The sequence below is a fragment of the Amblyraja radiata genome, chromosome 29 (assembly GCF_010909765.2).
Source record: "Amblyraja radiata isolate CabotCenter1 chromosome 29, sAmbRad1.1.pri, whole genome shotgun sequence".
Classification (NCBI taxonomy): domain Eukaryota; kingdom Metazoa; phylum Chordata; class Chondrichthyes; order Rajiformes; family Rajidae; genus Amblyraja; species Amblyraja radiata.
This window is the reverse complement of record NC_045984.1, coordinates 5876108-5901264: the sequence shown is the minus strand read 5'-3', so window position 1 is coordinate 5901264 and position 25157 is coordinate 5876108. Positions and strand designations below refer to the sequence as shown.

General features: G+C 39.3%; 1 protein-coding gene across 4 annotated transcripts; it reads right to left on the bottom strand.

Moving 5' to 3' along the window:
• On the bottom strand, positions 1 to 24813 carry dazap1 (DAZ associated protein 1). 4 transcript variants are annotated; one of them, XM_033046468.1, is made up of 13 exons: positions 24510 to 24813; positions 21219 to 21259; positions 20294 to 20460; positions 19391 to 19465; positions 18707 to 18817; positions 17518 to 17566; positions 12074 to 12156; positions 7570 to 7726; positions 3874 to 3903; positions 3612 to 3761; positions 2279 to 2452; positions 952 to 1044; positions 1 to 693 (listed from the first exon to the last, which is right to left on the bottom strand). In XM_033046468.1, exons 1-13 carry the CDS (start codon positions 24536 to 24538, stop codon positions 512 to 514), a joined length of 1341 nt encoding a protein of 446 aa, XP_032902359.1. In that variant the 5' UTR covers positions 24539 to 24813; the 3' UTR covers positions 1 to 511. The 4 variants fall into 4 exon arrangements, with proteins under 4 accessions (XP_032902359.1, XP_032902361.1, XP_032902362.1 ...); XM_033046470.1 differs by lacking the exon at positions 2279 to 2452; XM_033046469.1 differs by lacking the exon at positions 952 to 1044 and having other exon boundaries at positions 153 to 693; positions 24510 to 24808.
• Positions 24814 to 25157: the final 344 nt, after the last annotated feature.

Below are 25157 nucleotides of genomic sequence, written 5' to 3'. Positions count from 1 at the left end.
TTAAACGAAATGTGCTCTCTTTATTTAAACCAGGGGTCGTCTGTCTTTAATTTGCATTTTATTCTACAGCCATTCTTAAGGGAAAATCTACATCTTAAATTAAAAAATAAGTCAGATGTAAATAGTACAAAATTTCTCCTAAAAATTTCAACTCTGAATTCAAATGTTTCCTTTTTATTTAAACATAAAAGTGTACTAGGGTAAAACAAAGGCTCAAAAAAACCAAAACAAATGAAAAAACAAGTGTTATATGGTACAGCAAAATAGTTCTCCTAAACCCTGCATCACTCAGAACGCAGGTCATTTGTGCTGTTGGGAAGAGAGGAGAATAAATTCAAAAAAAAAAAATGCAGTCCAAAGCTCACAGCGTATCCTTCAAAACTCCCTTTAAATTTTTTTTTGTTGTTTTTGTTATTTAATCAAGTGATTGTCACAAAAGAGTCACAAATTAAGGAATTCCTGGCCAAATTCACACCAGAATATATGCCTTCATTTTTTCCCAGCCATGGTTTTAACGCCTGTAAGGATGGAACCCCTGAGCATTGTGGTTCTGGCCGCGGGCAAATCCACCTGGTGCGGATGGTGGAGCCCCTGGGGGTGCTGGTGCGGAGGGTCCTCCATATGAGGGAGCTGGCTGATTTGGATCCGAGAAACTTGGGGCCTGGCCAAAACCACTCATGTCTTGCCCATATCCTAGTAAATAAATGAAACACAAGAGTTATGACTGCTTAGAGGCAAGAAATGCAAAAAATGCCAGTAACTCACGAGAAATTTAAAGAAAGTCAAACTTAATATTTCACAATTAGATCATCCTTGTACCAGCACAACAAATGCTCAAATGTTTTAGCACTATTCTCCTACTTTATTAAAAAAAAGTGCGCAAGGACTACATCCTACTTAAGCTACTCATCTTTGTTGAAGCAAGGCAGTCAAAGTCTATGCAACACCTACCTGCTGCACTATATCCCTGCTCAGCCTGACCGTAAGTCTGAGAAGGACGCGTGGGTCCGTAGCCTGAAGGATCCTGAGGATAGTTACCCATGCCTATTAGGGAGACGAGGAAACCAGGATGACTACCCCAGTAAGCCTGAACCTGCTTCAATCCATGGCATCGATGCATCAGGTGTCACCAGTGGCATATGGATGCAAAGAAATGCCAGTGAAATATAAATACATTTTAAAGCAAATTTGTCAAAGCGGTCAATTTGTAATAGGTAAATTGTGGCAACAAACTATCGGTATATATAATTAATACAAACTGCATCTAAATTATCAATAGGGACATTAACCTCATAGTCAAAGCATCTTTAGTGAATGTAGTACAGCCTGTAGAAAAGGTACCGAGTTGCAGTGTATTTGGGTTTAAGGAGATTAAAAACATGCACCCCATGACAGTGATTAAATGAGCAGAGTACTATAGTGAATTACATGCATTGGTTCAGCTACTTCCAAATAAGCAACCATAAATATATAAATGCTTTGCCAGATTGTAATAAATTCAATTTTTAAGGAATTTAACAAGATTTAGTTAAAGAATATCACCACTGGAAATTAATGAATGCAATGAAGCAGCCAATTGTTATTACAAATTGAGATGAGCCTTTCATTGATTAAAAACTCTGAAGCTTCAATTTTCCTTTGAAAAAGGCCTGGTTCCAATTGATCCAACTTTGGAAATCTTTTCAACTAACTTTCTACCTTATGACATATTCTGGCCAAAGCCGTCTCCCCGCTTAAATCAGACTGCATCTGAAAATGAAAGCAGGAAGATGCAATTAGCCAGCTAACAAAAGGAAGCAGATGGACCCAGATTAATATCCAGATTGAGAACAGTAGAGATCAACAGCTGGGTTAGGAATCACTGACATTCCAAGTTATAGTGGATGAAAGTGATAGGGATGAGGGTGGGGGAAAAGAGAGAAGTAGAAATCAGGAGAAACGTCACATGAAAAACCACAATACTACTTGGATGTAAAAAAGTGAATGACTACTTACTGAGTAAGCTTGTATTTGCTAGTTACTTGCATATTGAAGGCTATATCTGCTGCTCTGGCCCTAATAGTAGATTTTACATCCATGAACCAATATAAAATGCTAGAAAAGGATGATCTAATTCAACCCACCATCGTTTACCTCGGTCTTCTGGTGTTCGTATAATCCTGCTTGGAATTCAAGCAGGTACAAGGGCCCTTGACTGCAGGAGTCATATTCACTGATGGGAGTTGTGTTCTTTTCTAATCCTACATCACCTCCATATCCTACACTCCTTGTTACCTACCATACTGGTTGTACCCAGAGAATTCGGGCTGTCCAGCAGGTGGCTTGCTCATATCCTGAGGTGTTTGTGTTGCTGGTGGATAGCCCATCTGTCCTGCTCCTGGTGTGGCAGGGGGTGCTGGTATTCCAGGTGGGCCAAACTGGTCAGTTGGAGGTGCGCCAAATCCTCCATAGCCTGAATAGCAACAAGAATGAGCTCAGGTCAGACAGGTGATTTACTTATTTTTTAATGTAGGGATAGTTGGGGTATAAAATCGTTTAAATATTTGTCACCAAAGGACAATAGATTTAACGATCATGAATAAAAATTATGCCAGGTATGCCCTAGACTTTTGGGAGAACCTGCCATACTGAGGTGTATTTGTATAATACATGGCGCGCTCTGTGCTACACTGGACCCAGTTGTTTTACTCTTGACTGCTTGTAAATTGACTAACCGGAATGTAGTCAGTCATAAACAAATTCACCACTGCGCTCTCCATTCTGCTCTGTCTGCTTAAAACAAAAGGGCATATTTAGAGCCACATGGAATCAAGATGGATGTTCTTTCTTCGATCAATATAAAAAAGGCTACAAGATTCATATGGTTCAACAATAAAATAGCGCAGCAGCGGTTAACAGTAAACAGGGGCTACCAGCACAGAATGCTGCAAGAACCAGTGCAGACCAGCTTGGCCTTCAATAGCCCCACTTAAAGTCAGCAAGAGCAGCAATGCAGAATCCCTGCAAGACATTTTGATAGAAGATATTTAATTTTTCACAAAGGAGATTAAAAACGAAAGAATTGTACAATCTGAAAACATAAAAGCAAGGCTTCTACAGGCTGCACTGTTGAACACAAAAAGCCATGATACAAAACATTAACTTTCATCCAAATATGAAATATTTAAAATAATACCCACCTCAAGTCACAATTTCTACACCAGATGAAAAAAATGGTAATGTCCTCAACAGTTATTTTGAGCAGGCAATTAGATTACACTACTTCTCCACCCCCTCATAAAACCATAACACAATAACCAGCATAATTCGTATTGAAAACATTCTGAATCGATACATACAACTACATTATAACTGCTGTAAGCCAGCATATATTGAAAAATTATATATGCTTTACTATATGAACCTCTTGTCAAAACTATAGAAAACATTTCACAGATAATTAGCAAATTCTTGTTGACCAGGCTTAATGATACCCGATTTAACAATGAGGAACAGTACATTTTGTCTTCCATTTTTCTAACATAATATTCTGCAACTTGAAACACATTTATAAGCAATTCAATGACATGTAGTTCTTTTGTTTTGTCAAAAAGGGCCACTTAAAAACATACCATATTGTGGAGGTGCGCCAAAACCCTGTCCAAATCCCTGAGGTGGTGCAAATCCTCCTGGAGGTGGCTGTGGCACTACATATGGATTAAAATGGGGGGGTTGCGGAGGGGCACCTCGTCCTCCTGGTGGTGGTGGCGGCCCGTACCCACCTGCAAAACCCCAAAACAACCAAAGATTTAATTATGTTGCCTCCTTCCTCTCCGTAAAATATTGTGCAGAAAATATTGTTCATGTCTACTTTAAAGGTTAAAGAAAACCTACCCATTGGCTGACCAGGTGCCATCCACATACCTGAAAAACAAAAACAATTAAAGCAAGCCCATCTTCACTAACAAGTTATTCCTCTGAAGGACTTGTTTATTTAGAGTAAACGTCTAATACAACCAGAGAAAGTGTGCCACTGTACATCTCATTTGGTACTTTGAAAATACATTGTTTCAGCTGAATCACAATATCCTGAAACACAACAGCTACAGGATGCTGAAAACAGCTCAAGTTATTATATGCCTTTTTTGACACCACTCACCCATAAAAGAATTAAGTGGGCAACACAAAAAGGCAAAAATACTTCCTTTCGCTTGTCTAGCTGCATGTCATATCAGAATTCTGTACTTTAGCATCTAATACAGGAAGAACCAGTGTGCCCCTTTTCAATGGAAAATACAGTAGGACAAAATATTACAAGAGATGGGCATTAACAGGACGTGTCCTGGCCCAGCTGAGATGTAACCACAAAGGCGACGCACTAGCACCTCTACTTTCTTTGAACTAAAGAGATTTAGTACGTCACTGAATACTCTTAGCAAAGCTCCACTGATGCATTGTAGAACATATCCTGACTGGTTGCATCATGGCCTGGTACAGCAATTCAAATGCACAGGGACATATAAGAGGTTGCAGAAAACAGAGGACCATGATCATCACAAGTACAGCCCTGCCCAGCATCCAAAGCATCGACAAGGCATTGAAGCAAGGTAGCAGCATCTATCAAGGATCCCCATCAAGTCCATACCCCCTTCCCGCTGCTACTGACAGCCAAGAGGAAGTAGCCCCAGAAATAGTGGATGCATTAGTGATCATTTTTCAAAACTCTTTAGATTCTGGAGTAGTTCCTGAGGATTGGATGGTAGCTAATGTAACCCCACTTTTTAAAAAGGGAGGGAGAGAGAAAAAGGTGAATTACAGACCAGTTAGTCTAACATCAGTAGTGGGGAAACTGCTAGTTATTAAAGATGGGATAGCAGCACATTTGGAAAGTGGTGAAATCATTGGACAAAGTCAGCATGGATTTATGAAAGGTAAATCATGTCTGACGAATCTTATAGAATTTTTCGATGTAACTAGTAGAGTGGATAAGGGAGAACCAGTGGATGTGTTATATCTGGACTTTCAGAAGGCTTTTGACAAGGTCCCACATAAGAGATTAGTATACAAACTTAAAGCACAGTATTGGGGGTTCAGTATTGATGTGGATAGAGAACTGGCTGGCAGACAGGAAGCAAAGAGTAGGAGTAAACGGGTCCTTTTCAGAATGGCAGGCAGTGACTAGTGGGGTACCGCAAGGCTCAGTGCTGGGACCCCAGCTATTTACAATATATATTAATGATTTGGACGAAGGAATTGAATGCAACATCTCCAAGTTTGCGGATGACACGAAGCCGGGGGGCAGTGTTAGCTGTGAGGAGGATGCTAGGAGGCTGCAAGGTGATTTGGATAGGCTGGGTGAGTGGGCAAATGCATGGCAGATGCAGTATAATGTGGATAAATGTGAGGTTATCCACTTTGGTGGCAAAAACAGGAAAGTAGACTATTATCTGAATGGTGGCCGATTAGGAAAAGGGGAGATGCAACGAGACCTGGGTGTCATGGTACAGAGAAGGTTCACCAGACTGATTCGTGGGATGTCAGGACTTTCATAATTATTGTGGATAAAGTTTAAACGTTAAAATTTAATGCTTAATATCTCAGCATTGCAACACTACAGATCACCTCCTGCGCTATTACTAATTTTTCTAGGTGCCTTGCCATATTTAGACATAGAAACATAGAAAAATAGGTGCAGGAGTAGGCCATTCGGCCCTTCGAGCCTGCACCGCCATTCGATATGATCATGGCTGATCATCCAACTCAGTATCCCATCCCTGCCTTCTCTCCATACCCCCTGATCCCTTTAGCCACAAGGGCCACATCTAACTCCCTCTTAAATATAGCCAATTAACTGGCCTCAACTACCTTCTGTGGCAGAGAATTCCACAGATTCACCACTCTCTGTGTAAAGAATGATTTTCTCATCTCGGTCCTAAAAGACTTCCCTCTTATCCTTAAACTGTGACCCCTAGTTCTGGACTTCCCCAACATTGGGAATAATCTTCCTGCATTTAGCCTGTCCAACCCCTTAAGGATTTTGTAAGTTTCTATAAGATCCCCCCTCAATCTTCTAAATTCTAGCGAGTACAAGCCGAGTCTATCCAGTCTTTCTTCATATGAAAGTCCTGCCATACCAGGAATCAGTCTGGTGAACCTTCTCTGTACTCCCTCTATGGCAAGAATGTCTTCCTCAGATTAGGAGACCAAAACTGTATGCAATACTCCAGGTGTGGTCTCACCAAGACCCTGTACAACTGCAGTAGAACATCCCTGCTCTTATACTCAAATCCTTTTGCTATGAATGCTAACATACCATTTGCTTTCTTCACTGCCTGCTGCACCTGCATTCCTACTTTCAATGACTGGTTTTTGCCACCATATGATTTACGTATAATCTATATTTTTGTGTTGAGTCTTTGTGTCTGTGATGCTGCTGCAAGCAACATTTTGTACTTGTACCTCATCATACTTGTACATATGTAATAAACTCAACGCAAATGTTTCCTCTACCATAAAAAAGTTTAGGAATCATCTACACACTATGGACATGTTGATGGCATTAATTTATTTTTATAGATCAGCACCAATTTGGACAACAAAGGGGATGTGTTCATCTCCTTATATGAAGGTAAGTTGTATAGAGACTACAATGCTTCAGTCAAGAACAAATATTTCGCACTCTTCATACCAATGAATTAAGTTTGAATCAAAACAGCCTCACAGACAATGCAGCAGTTTCAACTCCAGTATAGACCATGCTAAATTCAATTTTGTTTTTCTATACAGATGCGATCAGACCTATTTGTTGCATTTTCAAATTTGAATATGCTTAATACTTCTGATCCAGGCAAAAGCACAGATGCTGGGTCACGTTGAATACAAGTTCAGTCAATTTGATGCACTAATAGGTCAGGAAGTAAACAAGGACTATCACAGAAAATTTCTGAAATAAAAGCAGTCTCTAAGGAAAGAAAATGGGGTCAAATTTGAAGCTGGTTAACTATCTAAACCATTCAAATAGTAAATGTTCCCTAATGAGCTGGGAATACAATGTACATTTTAACACAAAGGTACACAAAAATGCTGGAGAAACTCAGCGGGTGCAGCAGCATCTATGGAGCGATCCTTCGCTCCATAGATGCTGCTGCACCCGCTGAGTTTCTCCAGCATTTTTGTGTACCTTCGATTTTCCAGCATCGGCAGTTCCTTCTTAAATAAATTTTAACACACATATGTGGAGGTTAAATCATATGTATATATTGCAGGTACACAAAAATGCTGGAGAAACTCAGCGGGTGCAGCAGCATCTATGGAGCGAAGGAAATAGGCGACGTTTCGGGCCGAAACCCTTCTTCAGACTGGTCTGGTATATATTGCATCTTGCTATACAAAAACTAAGAAGCATTTTAATTATACACGTTTTATTAAAAAATCTCCCAAAATTTGAAGTTTAAATTTTATCCACAATAATTAACATGGAGTAATTAAGATTAAAGCCAGAGCTCAACAGTATTGTAGCATGTTGATATACAAATTAATTACTCCATTATCCACAGCTTGTTTCCTAATTTAAACATTTAATTATTTTACCTTGTGGGCTACCATAACTCTGCTGCTGCCAGCCTTGCGAGGGCTGACCGCCCCAACCATTAGCGGCATTTGGCAAACTCCTGGTCCATTGTGGTGCTCCTGACTGGCCAGACCCTGGAGTTTTACTGTCACGAGGCTCTGCGCGTTTCACCTCAACCTAATTAGGATAATAGAGGGATGGATAAAAAAGCTGCCCAATTACTCTTCCACAACCCTCACCCTTGACACACCCATGTCTATTATACTTAACATTTACACTTACATATAACTTACAACTACATTTTAAAAACTTACAACTACGTTTAAATAGCTTAAATAGGCCAATATAAATATATATATCTATATATATATAGAAAGATAGATAGGCATTATGTTTCTCAAGTACATATCACCATTTTACACAAGTTTCCATTACTGGATGTTAATTTTATTTCAAATTAAAATGAGCTAAATTTTGCAATTAAAGTTTCTTTGAATTAATAATCAAGTCTGGTCTAATAGAAAATAACCCAACCATCACCATTTTTATAGATCCAAATTACCTGAGAAACATATTTTAGATTGATGTGGCCTTACTTAAAAAAATGTTATTTAAACATCTAATGGAAGATAATGACTTACCTTCCCCAGGCTATGCATAAAGAATCTCAATTAATTACTTGAAACATAATGTCAGAAGGGAATGGATGAGCTAATCGAGTCTTAAATTACATCTTTAACAGAAAAAGGAAATACATGCAGATAAAAATGGACAGTTTGAGTAAATTAGAAGCAAATCTTCATACTGTGTTTAAATAAATTACACACCATCATGGCTAAACTAAAAGCACTTGCTGTTACGCAAGTTCAGGGTATCCCTTTTCAGAATATACAAACCAACTTCATATGCAAATGTCAAAGTACAAATATTTAATATTTTGTTAGTTTAAGCTTTTTATCATTGTTATAATTCTCAAAGCAATACCATACAATCAAATTATTGACCATCCTTTTGGCTGCTTAAGTTTATATCAGAATTTAAGTGTCTTTACTTAAAAATTGACAACATAATCAATAAGTTTAGTTATTACTCTGATCAGTTGAGTCATTTAGCTGACGCCAGATAGATTCTTGAGATACCATTATTAATGATTTCAGACAATACTTCTAGGTCCTAAAAACTAATTCCAGACATCTATTTGAAAGTTTAATGTTAATTAATAATCTGAACTTCACAAAATATACAAAATGTTTAAATGACTAATTCCTGTTGTTGAACTCTCATCTTATGTTATAAAAATATATTGAAGTATTTCCAAATTTAAAATGTTTCAATCAGCTTTGCTTGAAGTTGATATCAGAATATCTTTACATAACATGTCAAGGGATGTCTCAGTAGGATTTAACTTCCAAAAAGTTTAATCAGTTCATTCATCAAAAACTGACATATTTATTAAAGATATAGCACTAAGCTACGCTATACAATAAATGACCTCTACAATGTAAGTGCCTTTAGTGGTGTTGAATTTGCATATTTTCTGGACTATTAGATATTTATTTCCCAACAAAACTTAATTATTTTTTAAAGATGCGGCACAGTATTGTAATGAATTCACTAGTAAACTTGTCCAAGTGTCAGAGGAGTGCAGATGCAAGAGTCTTGGGGGAGGGTGTGTAAGCATGCAGGTACAGCAGGCAGTGAAGAAAGCGAATGGCATGTTGGCCTTAATAACAAGAGGAATCGAATATAGGAGCAAAGAGGTCCTTCTGCAGTTGTACAGAGCCCTAGTGAGACCACACCTGGAGTATTGTGTGTAGTTTTGGTCCCCTAATTTGAGGAAGGACATTCTTGCTATTGAGGTAGGTTTACAAGGTTAATTCCCGGGATGGCGGGACTGTCATATGCTGAGAGAATGGAGTGGCTGGGCTTGTACACTCTGGAGTTTAGAAGGATGAGAGGAGATCTCATTGAAACATATAATATTGTTAAGGGTTTGGACACGCTAGAGGCAGGAAACATGTTCCCGATGTTGGGGGAGTCCAGAACCAGGGGCCACAGTTTAAGAATAAGGAGTAAGCCATTTAGAACGGAGACGAGGAAACACTTTTTCTCAGAGAGTGGTGAGTCTGTGGAATTCTCTGCCTCAGAGGGCAGTGGAGGCAGGTTCTCTGGATGCTTTCAAGAGAGAGCTAGATAGGGCTCTTAAAAATAGCGGAGTCAGGGGATATGGGGAGAAGGCAGGAATGGGGTACTGATTATGGATGATCAGCCATGATCACATTGAATGGCAGTGCTGGTTCGTAGGGCCGAATGGCCTACTCCTGCACCTATTGTCTATCATGCAGTGAGATAGATGCCAAACCATTGTGATTTCTGAATGCAAAAAAAAGTGCTGGAGGAACTAAGTTATGGGTCGGGAGCCTATTTCAGACTGAAGAGTTGAAAATATTCAGATTTGTAAGCATGGTAGCCGATTTTGTTTGATATTTCTAGACTAAAAAAAAATCAGTAATTACAATAGCTAATTTATTAATGATATTGAAAACCTATCCTTTTGAAGATTCTCAGAATAGGATAGTAAGAAGTAGAAGGAAAAGAAGCACTGAACATTGTTCCAAAGTTTAGAATACATGCATGACACAGATGCAATCATAACTCTTCTACCGTGCTCTGGTCAAGAGCTTTAACTATAATTTAACTTCTTAGCTAGTTGGTAGGCAAAGATAAGTAACTCTCCAATCAAAACCTACATGTTTAACCTCGAACTACACAGTCCTACAATGCTAACGTCTGGTCATATTTCAATGTACAAATCATTGTTTATATCAACAAAACAAAAGGGACATCAATTTGTTATGCTTTAAACTGGAAATTGAATTGAGACCTGGAGCATATTGGTAACAGGCATGGATGACCTCCCCATTTTGGTCAATATTCAGGTCAGCTGCAAAAACAAAGCTTTCTCTAGTGCTTCAAGCTCAAAGTTAAAACCGATTACTTTGATATCAAAAAGGCACTGTCTATTTTCCATACCAACTTTCTATGGCCCCCAAGATGACAAACCAGTAGCACATTTAGGAAATGTTTGAACCCACCTGGAACTAAATTTAGCATAGCCATTATGCTCTGCAAGTTGTTAATAACCAACATGCTTTTATTATGGCTTAGGTTCAACCTCACTTTGAAATCTTCCATCAAAATAATTATCTATCATAAAAATTGTAGTAAGAATTTGCAGATATTTTTTCTCAGAAATTCCTAATTAATAATTTAATAGAGTAATTTTGTTCTTTGCGCGATTGTTGGGCTTAAAATTCAAACTGCGACATTGATGCACATCTTTACAAAATCTAGATACATGCATGCCCAGATAAATCTTGCAGTGTGATTTATCAAGTTGGGATGTAAAGACAAGCTAGCTAAATTTAAACATGCCTAGAAATATCCAAGGATTACAAAGTAGAAGAAATCTTCAAACTGGGTCATTATTATTCTGTTAAATGACAGTGAAACTGAATCTTAATGAACACCCGCACTTTCAAGAAACTTTAACAGCTAAATGAAGCGGCAACACGTTTGGCATTACAATCTGCACTAGAAATTTTTAATGCTCGATATTGAATCACAAATTATATCAAATTTTGAAATAATCTTCCTTTGCCCAAAGTACTGATATATACATGGCTCACTCTCTTTTAATATAAATTTTTGCAAGCAGCATTTAATTCAATATTTATTAAATTAGTTTTCCATGTCCTACATTACACAGGCCATGTAAATCAAGAACTGGATTGGCACCTAATGTCCTACTTAAATGCAAGCACCACCCCACCAGTCCAGATTCAACAGCTTAGTTTGCTTCTTTCTTATACATTAAGCACATTTATGTTGCATTACAACACAGTATGAAGATCAAGCAAATGAGGCCACTTAACTGTTTTCTTTTTACATTAAAGCAAGTTATTATTGACTAAAGTATACAGCAAGTGACCTCAGACAAAACAAAATAAAATTGACCACCAGTCCTTCAGCATGTAGAGATCACTGAAACATTGATGGTTTTCTTGCAACTTAAAACTTAGATACAAATTATGGCGTTAAAAACATATCTGAAGGAGTGGTTTATTAAACGGAGACTTAAATGATTAATACAGATTTCACCGGTCTTATGAATAGCTAACTACAATAAAGGTAATTATAACTAACGTGCAAGCAGCTGATAAATTCTGCTTAAGTGCATGCAGGCTCATCATTCATAAAAATGGCCATAATCGATTTAACTAACTATTGTTTTGAAAAATGATGTTGTATATATATTCATTTAAAGGGAAAAGCATGAAATACACCTTATTCACTGCTTCTTCTGCAGGAAATAGTACTAAAATCTAGGTCCCACTAATCATTAAATTGCCCCTTAACACGTTTCTCTTCAATGGAGAGACCACACACAATAACCCCAGTGAAATCTCCAGTCACCTAAGCCTCAGTTCATTCTAAGGGTAAAATAAAACTACAACTACACACTTTTTTGCCCATGATGTCGTGATAATGCATGTTGACAGCCTGGTCCACTGATTGCTCGTCCTCGAAAGTAATAAATCCAAAACCTATCCAACGACGAAGAGTGAATCAAGGTAGCAGGGTGTAGTGACACAAAACAGGATGATGCACAGTATTAGGGCGGGGTAATTTAAAGGATATCCCAGGGTTTCAGATAATTGGAAGCCCCCTCTGCTGAATCACTGACAGCATGTTACAGCCAGCCAGGATTCAATGAAATACAATAGTTAACCCCAATGACAGCTACTTTTGGATCACAAATGTTTACGCATTTAGCAGCAATTTTCAGTGAAATTTTGTTTCAAATCTAGGAAGTTGTCGGGAAGAATCGCCTAATACCAAGTTATGATCTTTGGCTGGTTCCACTAACACACAAGCGCAGGGCTATTTATTTATTTTTAAGAAAATATGCACAGACTGAGCAAGTCTGAAGGAAACTGACATGGCATGTGTAACGTTGTCCACGTTGCAAACCAGAATATTTAAATAAAAATTACACGTAGAGGGTGACATTAATAATATTGAACACTGGGAAGTGTGTGTGTGTGTGGGGGGGGGGGGGGGAGTTAATTAATACTACACGTCATTTGACAGCATATTACTGAAGGAGAAATTTATACTCAGACTATCCTTTAAACATAATTAAGAGTTATATAAATTAAATAAACTTAATTTCAGGATAATTCATGCGTGGAAATGGGGAATGCAAACATTTGTCACAGTAAGGAAAATTTTAAAAGAGCTTCTCTCCCTGTCGCTTCCTTGTGCTTTCTACGCATGTATTAAAGAATAGTTTCAGTGTAGCCTCAAAATAGGGGAAAAAATAAGCCATTAAATCAGTGTTTTTTGTTGGCCCTCAAATCAGAAAATTAATAGAACTTTCTATGTTGCAAGTCAACTAATTTGGGAATCTGACACTTTACAACAACTCACATATGGTCATATGGAATAGGCGTATAATTAGGCCATTCGACCCATCAAGTCTACTCCGCCATTCAATCATGGCTGATCTATCTCTCCCTCCTAACCCCATTCTCCTGCCTTCTCCCCATAACCCGACACCTGTACTAATCAAGAATTTCTGTAATCAATGTCATGTCATAAGTCAGACAACATATAGTTTGGAACCTCTAACATAACATAATTGTGCTATAAAGCTACTAAATAGCAGAACATAGTATGTGAACAGCACACCTCGGAAAGACTACAAATCGTTGGATCTTGACAAAAAAAGCATGCAGAATCTATATTAACTACATAATTACCTAAATACCTAATGCCCACCAAAACCCAAACTCACAATTTTATTTGGCATTCAAATTATAATTATATAGACTATTCTGCAGCTACACAAAGGCGGCTGCATGCAAAATGGCAGCACAGGGAAGCAGGAGTCGGAGGGAAGCACCTTGTTTTGAGCATATCGCTAAGATGCAGTGTTGAAGTTGTTTTAATTCAACCTACAACTACAAATATTTAACTATCATGATACTATAAAGGCATGGTCGGGCATTGCTACAACAGTGAAATAAAATGGGACGGGAAAGTCAGTGATAAATATTTGAACATCTGTTAAGAACTTAAATAGTTAAACTACAAAAAAAAATTGCGTTCAAATTTTAATTAACCTCTAGAAACCACTGGTAAAATACCAATACAATTCAGGTCAGCCAATCTTATCTGAAACCCTGTGTTTTTCCTCTTGGTAGGCATATTGCTTTGCAGCTAGTGCTGACAGCAGCAACATAGTGCTATAGCTTTATAAACCAAACTAAAATATAAATATGTATATATACACTATACGAAATACCCTCAAAGCTTATCCAACATCGTTGGTCAGCCCAGAGAAGTTTATTTTAAAACATTTGATACACAAAGATACAGGCCAAATGATTTTACAGCAGGAAATTCTGCTGTCAGCAACAAGAGCAAATGACAAACGTCTTGCAGTTTCCAGACAGACAGATCCCATCCCTCCTGAGTGGGTAGAACTGGCCTGTACCTGTGTGATACAACTTATCACAAACCTAGAGAGGAAAATCTAAAGAGATAAGTTAATTACATTAAAACAGCATATACATGTTTCTTAACATTACAGCGCTTAGATTTAACTAAATAAAACACTAACACTAAGTTATAATACTTAAATCGATTTAACAATGGCAGGTCGAGACTAATTATCTTGCATAGTTATCGTTATAATAGGCATAAATAATCTGAAAACATCCGGAATATATTAATGAATTCAGATGACAAACTATTAGATAAAAATAAGAATATCGCTGATTCACAAACTGTAGAACATGTTCAAAATGTCAGCAAAAAAATCTTTCAAAACAAAAATTAATAGTTGACAGCTTTAACCCATGATCTGTCAATGAATATAACTCTGGATAAAATTAAATTTGGAGGACGCAACTCAGATTTTGGGGGAAAATAGTTTAAATCCAGAAGCAAAAAAACTGTAGAAAATTATGCAAATTTGTTAGGTCAGCAAACGATTCCAAAGAAAATGGAACACGATGCTCTAAAACTCTGTTAGGTTAGCAAAGCCGTGTTTCTCTTGGGGTCATTTTCACATACAGATTCTTCATGAAAGGTTCTCATAAATGTCAAATGGACGATTGGCAATTAACGATTCAATGGCTAACCATGAAAACAATTTCACTCATACATAACATTTCAAAGAATTTACTAATTTGATCAATCCACATTTGGTTAACTTCTGGGCTGTGCCAACCTCTTAGAACTTGGGCCTATTTAACAACTTCATCTAGAAGTATCACATTGGTTGAGAGTCAAAACAACTGATACTGCACCTGTTTACACAAAACACTTACCGCACAGCTGTATTTAATGTCCATCAATACTTAGTATTTGAGTGACTATGGTATTAAATTGCAACATGGTATAATATTGCACACAAAAAAGACCCAACTCCCGTTAACTTCCTTGCCCCAGTTAACAGATGCCCAATAGCCTGTGTATAATCGAGCGTATGAGAGACCAGCAAAGTGAATTTGCCAGGAGCTGCAGGGCTACAAGAAACTAATCTTGATTCTATCTGGAATTTTTTCCACATACACAGAAAAATGATATTCTATTTACCACATTGATGTCCATTTTGTGAAGCGTATCAAGAGCAGCATCGTTCAGGCACTGCCTTTTTTTAAAGCAATCGAAAGCAAATAAAACCTCATCTGCGATATTAGCCCCAGATAGGCTCATGCCAAATTTGTTAACATCATGCTTATTATTAAGAATGGCAAAATGTTTCGCCAGGCTATTTATTCCTATAGGACAACCCACTTAGCAGGATCTAATTTCCGACTTGCAAACTATTTGGGTTAAGAACTATTCTCGGACAGAACCCTGCCCTGACTCAGGGAGGAGCTGTATGTAGAATATATTCTCTCATTATTAATTACATCCTCTGAAGTACACATCTAACTAATGAAATTGTTAAATCAACTCCTCAGCCTATATTAAAAGGCCCTTTACCAGCTTGCAAGAATTGGTTGAACATACATTTGATTGACACAGCATGGAAAAAGACCTTCGGCCCAGTCCATGTCGACCATCTGGTCACAATAGTTCCCTGTTATCTCACTTTCGCATTCACTGCATACATGCAAGGGGCTTTTTTTAAAATGTATTACAGTGACCAATCAACCACGCACGCCTTTGAGATGTGGAAGCAGGAGCACCTGGAGAAAACCCGCGCGGTTAGAGAGAATATGCAAACATTTACTCCGGTTCTCTTCATGATTATCATTAAGATTTTCAGTCAAGTGTAATTTCTCCCTTCACTCATTTTTAGCATCATCATAGATACAATAGTATATATTGGGAAATTCAATGTTTATATATTGGGAAATTCACAACAGCTACTTTTAATACAATAGTGGTCATAGCATTTAAAGGACCACCATTGCCTTTAAGACCAGAGTTCTTGCTCAGCAAGGATCGCAAATATGTGAAAATGACTTGTTTTGTCAACGCTGCAGCTTTTTGCTTTAACACTAGCCAAACAGAAGTATCTGGATTACAGACATTACAAGCGAGGCAGGCGTGCAAATTGCAGATTAGGACTAGATCACACATTTGTTTATTTATCTCACAAATGAACTGCCTTTTCAAAGGATTCCATTTAACAGCATGGCTGCAAACTAGCAGCACACACACAATGAAATTGCATTGTACCAAATGATAAACTGGGTTTAATGATCAAGTTATTCTAAAAATACCCAAATCCAGATCATTACCCACCCTTTGCGCAATAATGAAATTGCTCTGATCAAACATGCTTCATTCATTATCTGCGACATCATGCAGTGATTACTTCTATGAACATCAAACAGCTCTCCGTTAGATTGGTCCTGAATGCAAATAATAAACTCGAAAGGTCAAGCAAGGGTCTTAGAGTAAAATGTTATATACATTGTAAGAAAGGACTTGCATTTATATAGCACCTTTCACTAAACAGCAAATAAAGCTCTTTTTATGTCCATAATATAGGCAAACATGGTTCCCAATTTGTAAACAATAATCACAATTAACTTCCAAATGAATTCATTCTAGTGGATTAAAGGGCAAGTATTGTTCAGGAGAGTGGGGTAAACTCCCTTTTTTTTTTACATCCTTTATGGAGACAGGCAGGTTCTGTTTGTAAGAGTCCCCAAATGCTTATTTGATTCTGCACTTAAGTATTGCCAGAAGTTTGAGTGGGCCACAAAGACATGATGTTTTGACTCAAGTGACAGTGACAGCTCATTTGTTGTTGCATTCGTGAAGCCTTTTAACATGACTCCATTTTACATTTTGTGTATGTAATTCAAACTAACAGTTTAGAGTTTTTACATTTGTGCTGATCACTTGTCCAAAATAGATTAGTTTATGCTATAGGGGTAAATAAATTTAAACTTTGCTATTAGTAAGAGCATGTTCTACAAATGTACAGTGCTTCTGATAGAAGTCCAACAAGGTTCAGCTGTCTTTCAGAGGCACATTAAAATCAACAACATGTAGATCGTGTTTAATTTGATTATTGCATAGCAATAAACAGAAAAAGAGAAATGGCACACCGGGGAACTGCATTCATTAATCAACAAAAATCAAAGTTTCTAAATCAAAGAGTGCTGTATAAAATGCATGATTTTCCCAGTAAAGCGACTTACAGTGTGCAACCTACCTTGTTATCATAAACTACATTGAAGGCCTGCCTGGTAGTTTTGAATTAACCGTAGGTCTCAATGGGTTTTCATTAACAAAAGAATTGGAAAATATTTGGAGCCACATACATTTTTTGAGAACCCAAAGTGAAAAGTACTGTATGGTTCATAAGTCAGTTTGTCATCTGAATATTAAAAAAAGGGATTAGGTCAGCAGCAAAGTGGATCAGCCTTTACCTCGGGGCCTCTGCTTCTCGGCATCATAGATCATTACTACTTCGGAGACCTAAAAGAAAAGAAAAAACAGAATATCAAAAGGAGCAAGAGGGTTCTTCCCCAACATCTCTTCATACTGGCCATCTCCCGAGTACCAATGCAAGATGTTGGCCCAAAACGTCAACATTCTCCATTGATGCTGCCTGACTCAATGAGTTCCACTAGCAGGTACACAAAAATGCTGGAGAAACTCAGCGGGTGCAACAGCATCTATGGAGCGAAGGAAATAGGTAACGTTTCGGGTCGAAACCCTTCTTCAGACAAGTTCCACTAGCAGTTTATTTTTTGTTTTAAATCACCGAGACACTTTATTTCAATAGCTCATGGTTATCACACACAAAGTTTTCATAAAATGATGAGGATGAGCTCCTTTTATTTGAACATGGATACACCAGGTATCTGGATCATCAGTATAGCACAGGAACACAACACCCATGCCAAACATGATAACTTTATCTTGTTATCTTATTTGCCTGCACGTCTCCCTCCATTCCCTGCATATCCATGGGTCAACCTGAAAGCTTCTTAAATGCCACTTGAAAGTATCTGCTTCATCACAATTAAGCTCACTAGATACAGAAAATTATTTCAAAAAGCAGAAGGGATATTGTGACTATTAGGTGGGTCCAATGGAGAAATGAAATATTCATTATCACCATACTATACTACATCATACTATAGCATAGGTAAATATTATCCTGAAAATCCAAATACTAAAAATCAAGATATTTTGCAAGAATAAAGAATCAAGAATAGATTTGGAATAATGTTTCACAATAGTACGAGTTCTCGGGACAAATTCACATTTTCTGCTTCTGTAGAATACTTCCATAATAATAAACATTCACAATATGTAAATATAGATATGATTCAAATTATCAATGAAAACACTAGGCACCACAAATGGCCATGCCTATTGTTAACCCTAACTACATTTTAGCTGATACGAATACGGTTGAATAAGTCATTAGAATCCATTTGCCAAAAACAAAGCATTTGTAAATATTGAAAAGGCAATAGCCTTACACCATAATATGTATACACATCTCTGCAGAACATGCATCGAAAGAGAAAGGTCGGGTCAGTGACAACGAAGAAAGAATTTTAGTATGGTGCAATAGGAATAGGTGCTAACATGACAACTACTCACCACTCCAAATCTTTTGAAGTAATCCCTGAGCTCTGTCTCACTGCAATTGTGAGGAATTCCACCAACAAATACCTTCTTTGATTTATTGCTGCTCTGGTTTTGTGAACTTTTCTGCAAAAATTATTATTTTTTAATTACTAGATCACAATATAACCATATTCCAAAAGCAGCAAATATAAATGGAAACACCCAGCGAATGCTCAATTGTGAACTAAACATATCAATTCATGATCAAGGCCACCTTTTATTTCGATGATATTTACTCATCAATTTGTATAATTGGAGATATTTCTGTCAATGAGGCAAAAACGTGAAATGTATTAATATGTTAAAAAGTCCAATTAGATCATATTCCATCACCTCCAAACTATATTACATTGTGCTACACCTTGTCTCCACTCTGTGGCATGAGCGATATGTTGCAACGGTAAAAATGGTTCTAAACACGCTTCAGATTGTAATAATTCAATGTATTTTACTTTCATTCCAGCATTCTAATAATAAGTGATTAGGATTGCCACAGAATGAATTTCTTCTATAACAGCAACAATGCTCCCAGACCAGAAACTTAATATCTGAACTCTAACAAATAATATAGGTCAGAATTATTTTTACAACAGTACAAGCAGGAAGTTTAGAACACAATAAGCTTGACATAGAAAATATTCCATGTTTAATACTTACTCCCCATCCTCCACCCTCTTTTGGTTTTGGCTTCTCTTGCTGCATGGAACGAGGTGTACATGGCTTTGGATCAATCTGTAAAAAGCAAACATTTTAAGTCTCAGCGTCAGCCAAAATAGATAGATACATTGCTCATTTCAAGTAAACAATAGGAATTGGGTAAGAGTGTGGGCTGACTGAGCAGGTTTGTGAAATTATTATAAAGAAAATTCTGGATATTAGACAGGATTTGTGAACAAACATGTAAAGTATTTCCGCACATGCAAACATACACTTCGTGTTCGTATATAAGGATATTTGCATCACTATACGAGCCAAACTTAAAAGCTCTATTTTATAAATACTCATAACTAAGTAACGTTGGCCCAGAGCTTTTAATTATTAAATTGGAAGAACTGTCTGGTAAACCTCTTTCAAATACATATTTGGAACTTTGTAACATTACCAAAAACACTATTTATTAAAACTTTTATTAAAATGATTAAGTTGAAATGAGCTCATGTAACCTAATTTGCCAGTCACAATAGATCAATGCTCATAGTCATCTCAAAGCACAATAGACACTAGTCCATGGCCGGTCCTCAAATCAAAATATATTTTTGGGGCTATATTCAGAAATTAAGAAAAATGCAAGCAAGGGCCCACACATGTTCTAGCATTAGCTAAGTTAATAGCTGATTTTTTTTTACCTCAGTTCCACTTTTCTGCACTATTCCCATATCCCTTGTTTCCCCAATAAACATTTGTTTCAAGACAATAAAAAGATAGACATGAGTGGAAAAAGAGGTTGAATCAGATGGGCAATTGAGTATTGGGAACCATTCTGATTATCACAATTATTTCAATGCTTAATCGTGGAAATTGCAATCAACCAAAACAAAATTGACTTTTAAATCAACTTACCGTTCTTCCATCGAGATTATGAGGTCGACTGGCAAGTACTGTACCCACGCAATTTGGATCCTTGAACTTTACGAAACCAAAACCTCGAGATTGATTTGTCATTTTATCCTTCATTATTACACAATCGACTACCTCTCCATACTGGGAAAAATAATCACGGAGGGTTTCTGTTTAAAATAAAAGTCAGAAATATATTTTCTTCAATATTTTAAACATAACAGGCAAGGAAGTCTTGTCTATGTAAACTGGCACATAGATTAATAAATGTGATTAGTTGTGTTCAAGTTGTTGATTTAACATCTCCAAAATTTGTTAACTTCAACCACAGGAGCACATGCACGTTCAGAATAAACAAGCAAAAGGTAAATTTTGGCGAAAAATGGCCACTTCTGTCAATTGTCTGTCCAAACATTGAGGAAAATAAGATACAAGATCCATTGGGGGATGGGGGGGGGGGAGAGAGATGTGGAATAAGGGGGTTTGCAAAAAAAGACCAGTAAATTGAAAAAAACCTCAACTGCAGTATTTAGTGTTGCAAACAGCAATATTTTCACTTACATTTAATGTGGAACCTTCACTAAAAGAAATAACACTTCACGAGACTCCAAACTAATCAACAAGACACTGCCTCACGACCATTTTTCTTCTCCACCAGGTACGGTTTAACTTTTAACTCTTGCACTTCAACTCTAATCAAATACAAATTATCACAAATTATGAAAACTGTCCCTTTCTAACTACTTCACTTACACAATAACATTCTGACAGGACATCAAATTCTGGGATATTTGATCTCTCTTTTGGAAGGCAGAAATAACCATACGCATCATGACTCTGGAAGGAGGCTTCCGTCTTAGAAAAAAATCAGTTTCAAATCAATGTGCATTAATCAATAACACAACAGGTAAACGCACACAAAACTTACCCTGTGTGGTGTTCCAGTCAAGACCACCCACAAAGAGCTTCCTGAAATAAAAAGACAAATGCAGCATTAGCAATTTCCAGGAAAGATATCCCACTGAATGCCAACTGAGGTTATAACCAATGGCTTCTGGAACAGAAAAGCAACAGCGTTGGAATGACAAAGGTTACAGTTGATGCCAAGATGAGATGTTGCCTGAGTTAACTCTAGCATTTTGAGTCTACAATGAGATCAACAATTGACATTCTCCAATTTTATTTTTTCTTTGGAATTGTAACCAGAGCAGCCTACTGACCACAAAATTCTATGTGTCCTGTGCTCAAACTGCAGTATAGCGATGTCCACATGAATGCACGGAATAGATTTTCAATTAGATTTATTTTAAGCAATGTCATCCCCAAAGGACCACGTACAAAATAAAATGCAATCAAAATTGTAGGTGTTCTATATGGAAACCATGAGCATTTTTTAATCAGTTATGTTCTTAAATTATCCAATATACAACCACCGGACAAGGACAATCAAATCTAAATGACTGAATGAGCACAGAGAATCCAGTTGCTCTGAAGCTACAACAAATGACCCATTTAAAAACCATCCATACACCGTAGTAGATAGAAACATAAAAGTTAACCTTCAAATAATCCTGGCTAATCCGCCAAGATCCAAGGGATCTTTCAGTTGCTAACCATTTCAATTCCTCTGCCCATTCCTATACTGACATTTCAGACTTTGGGCCTCCTCCATTGCCAGTGAGACCACATGCAAACTTGAGAAACAGCACCCAAAACACTATGGCCATTGAATTCTCCAATCTATTAACTCTTCTCCAATCGCTATTAACCTCCGCCTCCATTCTTCCCCCAATAATTCCCCCCTCCTCCCCCCCTTTCCCCTGTGGCTCATCTGGACTCACACCCATTCCTTCCTCTAGCTTCACAATTTACAACTCTTCAATCCTTGTCTTCACATCTCTCACCCTTTTCCACCATCTGCCTATTAAAAAACCCTCACCTGCCAGGCTTTGTCCTGCTCCTCCTCTCTTCAGCTCCCCCCCCCCCCCTCACACAATCAGTCTGAAGAATGGTCCTGCCGAAAACATCACCTATCCAAGTTCTCCAGAGGTACTGCCTGACCCACTGAGTTAGTCCAACACTTTGCACCTTTTTTTTGTAAACCAGCATCTGTAGTTCCTTGTATCCCTAGAATAACCTGAAAATAAATACCTTTAAGCTACTAAATTTAAAGGGACCAAATGTATGCAATTTCAGGTCTTGCATATGCATTTCAGAAAAGAGACATGGAAATAAGCCCGTGCCAAATCACCCATTTGTAAAAGACATCCGAATAAAACAAGCACTTAAGTCAGCTGCCATTTGATTTCTGAACAAATGCCCAATCTAGATTGTCAATGATAACCACAATGGATACTAAAACTATCCACATCCAAAGGGCAAGTGATCAGTTAAATGAGCCACATGGCAAAAACGTAGGCACCCAAAAGCCCAGGATGGAAGGAAAACAAGATCTGCAGAAAGTCAATTTAAAAAAACCTTACGAACATGACTGAAAATTCTGTTCGCCATTTTATTGTGCGTCCTGTGGTTTGTATACCATCTTTGCTATTAAAGGACAAAAAAATGTGTGACGTTCAAACTGACGCATGAAAATCTAAAGTTGTATAAACCATCAAACCATCTTTGGGGACTCAAGGGAACAGTTCCATTCTGGGAAGCGGTGGTTCCTTTGTGGGATGTGGTGTCATGTGAACACTTATTTTATTAGGGATGGATTTGCAGGAAGTTCCTTTAGTGGATAGGTTATTTTTGGTGTTGGGGTTAGGGGTGGAGGGGGTGCAGTTTCTTCTGGGAGATGGTTACTTTTGAGACAGCTACTTAGTGGTGGAGCGCTGGGAAATGGTTCACTTCTGGGAAGAGCTGGGGACGGTCCCCTATCTCTGGGGGGGGGGGGGGGTTGAGCGAAGATTAGCTTCTAGTGTCTGGGGAATGGCTTATTTTGTGGGGGGCTGCAGTAGTTCCCGGGAGGGGGAGGGAGCACACTAAAGAAGATTGCGGGGTTATTCCTTTGGCGGGGATAATTCTGAGGGGGTGTGATCATTCCAGATGGGGGGGACCCAACCAGTTATTTTGAGGGGGATAACCAGATATGTTGAAGGAGTGTCAGGCCAGATATTTTGCAGTGGGGGGAAACGCTACTTTGATGGTAGGGGACGAGCCATTTATTATGAGGGGTGCAGACCATTTATTTTGAGGGGAGAAGATGGACCAGTTATTTGGGGGGGATGGGAAAGACGCTGTTATTTTGAGGGGGTAGAGGGGAGACAAGCAGTTTCTTTGTGGGGGGGGGGGCAGGCAGTTATTTGAAGGGGTGGTGGGTAGATGACCAATATTTTTTTTTAATGGGTGGGGGGGCTACCAGTTCCGCTTGAGAGGTTGTCTTTGGGGGGGAGCGCGATATTTGAAAGTGGTATTATTTTGTCTGTGGGGCGGTTATATTTTGAATATTTATTACATGTCATATGTACCTCAGTGAGGCTCAAACGAAACTTAGTTTCCACAGCCATACAACCAGAGACAATTCTTACAAGACATACAAACAATTCAATTTACACAAACATCCATCACAGTGAATCTCCTCCTCACTGTGATGGAAGGCAAAGTCTTTTCTCTCCAGGGGAAATGTAATTATTGGGATGATCGGTAATTCATTAGAGGGGTAGACTGGTTATTTGGGAGGGGGTAGGCAGGACGATGGAAATCCCTCCTGAGTTACGGAGGGATTGCAGCTCGTCGAACCCCGTGTTCTTTACCTCTCGTCGCCGCCATTACCCCTCCCCCCCTCCATGGCCACCTGTTGCCGCCATTAACCCCCACCTCCTCCCCTCACGGCCACCGATCGTCCCCCTGGCTTCCTGTCGCCGCCATTACCCACAGGCCACCGACCTCCCCCCCTCGCCTCACGGCCATCAATCCTCCCCCAACCTTATGTTACTGCCATTAACCACCCCACCACCGTCCTTCCTCTCACATCCCCTCCCTCCCGGCGCCAACCGTCATCCCCGTCCATAAACCCCCCCCCCCCAGCCCGGGAGGCCGAAGCCCAACGGCCGCCGGGCGAACGTGGAGAGCGACCGTCCGTCTCCAAACGCGAGGGCAGGCTGCGCGGCCTAGTCCAGTCCAGTGGCCCCGCTCACTCTCCGCCCGCCCGCCCGTCCGCCAGCCAGCCAGCCATCGGCCGCCCCCCTCAGCCATCACCCGTCCCCTCGCCTCTCACCCGATCTCGTCGCCGCCTTGGTTGTTCATGGCGTTGGCGGCGGCGGGCGGTGAAGTACCCAGGGCTGGCGGCCGCGTGGGGGTGACGGCGGATAGCGGGTCTTGGCGTGGGTCACCCGTGTTTCCTGTCCTGGCCTGCCTCCGGATGCTGGAGGTCACTCGGTGGACGGGACGGGTCGGGGGACTGGGACAGCTCGGCAATAATGGCGGCGCTGCTCCACTCGGCCCGGGCTGCTGGCTCGACTCGGATCGACTCTGCTCTGCGCGTGCGCTCCTGCTCCTCCTCCAACCGCCGCCCGACTGCGCAACAAACCCCCCGCGGCGCGACGGAGCTTCCCGCGCCGCACGTCACCGTCGCCCCGGCAACCGCATCCGGGGCCTGCCCACTGGCGCCACTCCGTGCGGCCGGGGAGGTGGTGCATGGGGACGCGGGGGATGCTGGGAGTTGTAGTCTCCAATCCTGGAGCACCTGGGAGAGAGGACTGAGGCCATGACAGTGGCACCTGGGAGTGGAGACTGACAAACAAACTGAGGCAATGGCAGTGTTACCTGGGAGAGGGGACTGAGGCCATGAAAGTAGCAACTGGGAGAGGAGACTGAAGACAAACTGAGGCAATGTTAGTTGTTTGAGGTTTCATAAATAATGTCA

Bases quoted from the DNA above. Each gene is read 5' to 3' on its own strand.
- dazap1 (XM_033046468.1), bottom strand. From the start codon at position 24,538: ATGAACAACCAAGGCGGCGACGAGATCGG. The intron at 21,260-24,509 runs GTGAGAGGCGAG...TTTTTATTTCAG, and splicing joins CAAGGCGGCGACGAGATCGG to GAAGCTCTTTGTGGGTGGTC. The intron at 2,453-3,611 runs GTATGTTTTTAA...GTTGCTATTCAG, and splicing joins TGGCGCACCTCCACAATATG to GCTATGGAGGATTTGGCGCA.